The sequence below is a fragment of the Diospyros lotus genome, chromosome 2, assembly GCF_014633365.1.
Source record: "Diospyros lotus cultivar Yz01 chromosome 2, ASM1463336v1, whole genome shotgun sequence".
Lineage (NCBI taxonomy): Eukaryota > Viridiplantae > Streptophyta > Magnoliopsida > Ericales > Ebenaceae > Diospyros > Diospyros lotus.
Window position 1 is genome coordinate 41,028,270 of NC_068339.1, and position 5,232 is coordinate 41,033,501.

A 5,232-nucleotide genomic window follows, 5' to 3' on the forward strand; every position below is an offset into this window, starting at 1 on the left:
TTAATTAATTTGGTTCTTCTAATAAAAAGATTGAATCAAAAATTAAAAATTAAATTTTTGAAAAAAATTAATCAAATTAAACTAATGAAAGAAAAAAAATCGAAACGAACCAATAAGTTGAATAGGTTTGATTTGATTAGTTCAAGTAAATTGAACTTTGGCTCCGCTAGCACTCGAGATTTATTTATAATTTTTAAAATTTTACAGCTACTTAAATTATAAGATTTCATCATATTTATCTTATTTTTTATTAGTTCAGGCTATTTTATATAAATAGACAGGCATTGAAAGATGCTTTTCCCAGACGCATGGTTGCACGTGTAGGCAAAGCTGTGAATAACGAGAGACGACGATGAGCCCGTGGTCTGATATTTATGCCCTTCTTTCTTCTCAGCAGCAACTTCCCTTGTTCTGGAAATATACGATTCCACGTGGAGGCCGCAGCGTCGTTTCTGGGCCATTGGTTGAAAATTTTCAAAATATTTTTCTGTAATTTTTATCTAATTTTATTATTTTTAAATAAAAAGTATACAAGTAATTTTATTTATTTATTTAAAAAAAACATTTTCAAGTTGCTCGTGGGAGTCGTGGCAGCCACTCCAAGCAAAAATAATAATACCAAGGAAAACACTACATCCAAACGCGCCTGTTGCTGTGAAAAGTAAATGACCGATTTACCCTTGTCCGATTGATTACCAAGGAGTTGAAGAACAGGGGTTCCGAAGTGAGCAGAGGAGAAGTCAACAAAGGGTTTCTGGAGAAGATGAGCAAATCAGTGCGGGCTGTTCTCTTCCTTGCACCGATCTTATTCATCGTCGCCATCTCCGAAGCTCAATCGATCATTCTTCAGCCTCAATCTCTGTCATCCGACTTATCCGTCAATATCAACGACACTCTGGTAAGGAAATCAATCGCCTATTGGTAACAACAAACGAGGGATTTTCACATTCCTGAGAAAAACTATAGGTGATTGAAAGTTTCGGCTTTGCCTTTAGCTTTTGCAGAGTTCTTCGAGCTGTTCTTACACGGTGACTATCAAGACGAGCTGCTCTTCTCCTCAGTACACGAGAGATCACATCAGTCTCTCCTTCGGCGACGCTTATGGCTATCAGGTTCCGTCAATCCGTATGCTTCTCCGATATACCTATTATATATATATATATATGAAATAGTATTTGAAATTTCTGCATCTAGATTTTTGCAATTCTGCTCGTGGATCTGTTACTTCTTCGTTGTTGTTGAACGTCAATCATGGCGGTTTGTTTTTATTCCTTACCAGGTGTACGCGCCGGGGCTGGATGATCCGGCGTCGGGGACGTTTGAGCGGTGTTCGGTGGACACGTACGAGATAAGCGGCTCGTGCTTGTACCAGGTGTGTTATCTGTATCTGTACAGGAGCGGATACGACGGCTGGCGGCCGGAGTCGGTGCAGGTGTGCAGCTATAACACCGGCTGCGACACCTTCTACTACAACACTTTGATTCCGAACAACGTCTGGTATGGCTTCAACTACTGCGGCCGATCCGCCGCCGCCGCCGCTTTGGCTTCACCGTCCACGATGAACAAGTGGCTTCCGCACGCCCTCCAGCTCCTGTTTTGCTTCCGCTGCTGGAAATCTCTCTTGGGTTAGTCCTACCCTTTTTTGATAGCCATATAATAATGCATTTAGTGGTGGTGGTGGTGGAGGCGGCGTCATCGTCGTCGTCGTCATTATATGATCTTATTCTGTATAAATAATGACCGCTGTTTTTGTGTTTCGTCTGACTTTTGCTTTGCTTCCCACGTTGATGCCCCAATTAGTGTTGTATTTCTGGGGTTGATTTAGCTGCGAGGAGTTTAATCAGTTATAGATTCGCTTTGCATCTGGCATTGCTATTTTTAATTGGAGGTGCATTTATGTAAATAACAACAACTGATCTACAGGGCAATGATCTGTCCGTGTCTAACAACCCGCGGGTATGCGGGGGTGCCGGGTTGGGACCACGCCTTTTGTCCCCATTAGACAAATCTTGGGTAAATTTAATGTATATTCACCAAACTTAAAAATATAATTACTTATTCAAAATATACTTATTTAATTTTGAATTGTTAGTATCTGTTTACTGAACTTTGTTCAATATTAATTATTTATCACCCATTATATCTTATAAACAGAAAATGTCCACGTGACTAACGAAATTAAAAAAAAATTAATAAACACTCACAGATTTTTAAAATATAATTATTTACTTACTAAAATTTAGATTATTATTATTTATTGAATTTTGTTTAACGTCAATCATCCACCACTCGTTACATCATTGTCTGATATTGCAAACGAAAAATATTTATGTGACTAACGGAATTCAAAATGGCCCAATCAAATCGTTATTTTCGGCCAATTCAGCAGCATCCCTCTATCTCTATCGTTTTCCTTCTTTTACTCTAGCAACGATGGTTCGGACGCGAGCGGTAAGACAACGAGAGGTGAGGCAGCGACGAGGCACCAGGTCATGGTGAGAGGGTTATCTCTCTATGTCATCCAACAACGGTGGTTGGCTCGCGAAAGGTGAAGCGATGAGGCACCAGGTAGTAAGGTGGCAAGGCAAGGCGAGGGCAATGAAAGGGTCAGTAGCAATCGTCGCTGCTGAAGCTGAGTTGATCGAAAATAAGGATTTGATTGGGCCATTTCGAATTTCGTTAGCCACATGTGCATTTTTTGTTTGTAAGACCAGATAGTGATGTAATGGGTGATAGATGGTTAACGTTGAATAAAGCTCAATAACTAGGTAGTAACAATCTAAAATTCAGTGAGTAAATAGTTACATTTTTTAAATTTAGTGAGTGTTTGTTAAATTTTTTTGAATTTCATTAGTCACCTAGACATTTTCTGTTTATAAAATATAATAGGTGATGGATGATTGACATTTAATAAAGTTCAGTAAATAGATAGTAACAATTCAAAATTCAATGAATAAATAATTATATTTTTAAAGTTTAATGAATATATATTAAATTTACCTGATAAATTTTATATTGTCAGACATGAGCAATGTAATAATGTGCTTAATCTATAAACTACTAGTGGGAGAGTATAGGAATTTGTCTTCTTTTATTATTTAATTTCTCTTATATAAAATTGTAAGATTTAGATAATTTTAATAGATTTTTTAAAAATTTATTAATATAAAATTGTAATATTTAAATAAATTTTACAAAAATTGTACAATTTATTAATAAAGATAAAATCCTTTAAGGACTGCCATTTTTTTGTAAATATGTCTGCTTAATGAGTGTTTTACATTTTTCTTTATTTTTATCATTAAAAGGAAATTGTAATATTTTAATGATTTCAATGGAATTTTTAAAATTATTAATGCAAATAAAGTTATGTATGAGTGTCATTTTATTTTCTCATTTTTCGTTATTGGAAATAACTGAAGCAATAGGATTTTTAAAATTACATGCTTTTAAATAAATTTATTTGTTGAGTATCTTTTCATTTTTTTTTTAACTTTTGTCATTGAAAGGAATTTGTAAGGTTCAAATAAATTCAATACAATTTGTAAAAATTTATTAATATAAATAAATAGATAATGTTAATTATTGTCACAACAGTTAAATATTAATAAATATATCTTATTTTTAGTCAAGGTATATTTATTATATTTAAATAAAATTTTTAATTGACTAAATAGTTCATGCCTTTATCATAAATTTAAAAATGATTTAAATATTAAAAATAAGATATAATATATGTATTTTATTTAAAAATAAAGTATATTTATTGTTATTTAACTATTTCTATTAAGACAATAATTAATTTTAATTAATACGGTATAGATGCTCTAAAATTGAGATTTACATACAGGGTTCATGTGGTTTCAGCTTTTTTCTTTATTTTTTTTAATTTAAATGTGATTCAGGTTTACTTTGAAAAGAAATAGAGTTAAGATTAAGTTGGATTGAAGTTTAGGAAAATTTGTTCTCTTGTCGATCTCGAGTTTGTCCGACGTAGACATGTAAGGAGGGTGTTTGGGAAGGGGTTAGAGCCCATACCCCTCTCTCATTTTATCTATGTCGAACAAATATTATATTATCTGATATGAGTAACATAATATTTTCAAAAATTTAAATTTAAGGGCGAATTTATGTGTGAGTTGCCCGTTCAAGACAACCTATAATAAAATTTAAATTTTGAAGATAAAAATTTTGAATTTTTAATAATAGCCCAGTCTAATTTGAATTCAACCCAACCCAATATTTTTCACTCCACACCACCCTGAATTGCTAGATCCGCCCTTGTTTAGGTTAGATGATTGGATCCAACAACTAAAACCAAACTTAAAGAGGTTTATAAAATTTTATTGAATATTTAAACCTCGTCTAATTTTGACGATACAGTATAATTTGTATACCTAAACGAACAAGGAGTTTTAACCACTAATTTTTCTTCTCAAATTATCAATTGTCGCCATGTTTTTAATATTTACAAAAGTATTTTTATCACAAACATTTAAAAATATGCGATTCATTTAGAATACAATAATATAATACTTCCAAAACACAAAATACATACTTTCTCTTTAGGTTTAAACAAAAAACCTACTAACAATTGCAAAAGGGGTCCAACAAAATCCTACACAGCCCAAACACAAATCAAACACCAAAGAAGACCTACACATAAACTTGGCAATCCTCTCTCTTTGCTATATATGTTTTATAGTAATTTGATTGGTAAAAGTATTTTTTTGATTATATATTATATGGAGTCTATTTTATATGACTTAGATAAAAATTAATTTTCTAAAATATTTTTTGCAAAAATACTTTTAATCATTTTTAATGACAACAAAATAACAATAACGAACAATTTAAATCTTAATTATTTTTTTATATAAATAAAAATTTCATTGATAAATCAAAAGCATCTACAATTTTATGTTAGGACATATCTCAAATAATACAACTACAATTAAAAAGAAAAAGACTAAAATAGCGAATAAAGACTATTCCTTCAAACATGACAAAAAACCTGCATACAACTACACATAACGTCAGAGGAAGATTTAAAAAGGTTGATCTCCAAAAAACGATCTCTCAATCTTCGTTTGTTAAATCTCCGTAAGAACTTAAAGGTTTTTTTACATAAATATTGACATTTATGATGTCAATACTTGATTATTCAACTAGAAATCTTAATTGTTAAATTAGTGTTTATTAAAATGAGCGTGAAATGGTGACTAGGGGAAT

At 32.1% G+C, this 5,232-nt stretch overlaps 1 protein-coding gene across 2 annotated transcripts; it reads left to right on the top strand.

Annotated features, from left to right (window-relative positions):
- The first annotated feature begins 662 nt into the window (after positions 1 to 662).
- On the top strand, positions 663 to 1,882 carry LOC127794493 (embryo-specific protein ATS3B-like). 2 transcript variants are annotated; one of them, XM_052325637.1, is made up of 3 exons: positions 663 to 898; positions 1,005 to 1,112; positions 1,280 to 1,882. In XM_052325637.1, exons 1-3 carry the CDS (start codon positions 764 to 766, stop codon positions 1,628 to 1,630), a joined length of 594 nt encoding a protein of 197 aa, XP_052181597.1. In that variant the 5' UTR covers positions 663 to 763; the 3' UTR covers positions 1,631 to 1,882. The 2 variants fall into 2 exon arrangements, with proteins under 2 accessions (XP_052181597.1, XP_052181596.1); XM_052325636.1 differs by having other exon boundaries at positions 680 to 898; positions 996 to 1,112.
- The last annotated feature ends 3,350 nt before the right edge of the window (positions 1,883 to 5,232 follow it).

Excerpts from the sequence above, each read along its gene's own strand:
- LOC127794493 (XM_052325636.1), top strand. The coding sequence starts at position 764 with ATGAGCAAATCAGTGCGGGCTGTTCTCTTCCTTGCACCGATCTTATTC. Across the intron at positions 899-995 it reads TCAATATCAACGACACTCTG|CTTTTGCAGAGTTCTTCGAG; the intron begins GTAAGGAAATCA and ends CTTTGCCTTTAG. Across the intron at positions 1,113-1,279 it reads GCGACGCTTATGGCTATCAG|GTGTACGCGCCGGGGCTGGA; the intron begins GTTCCGTCAATC and ends ATTCCTTACCAG.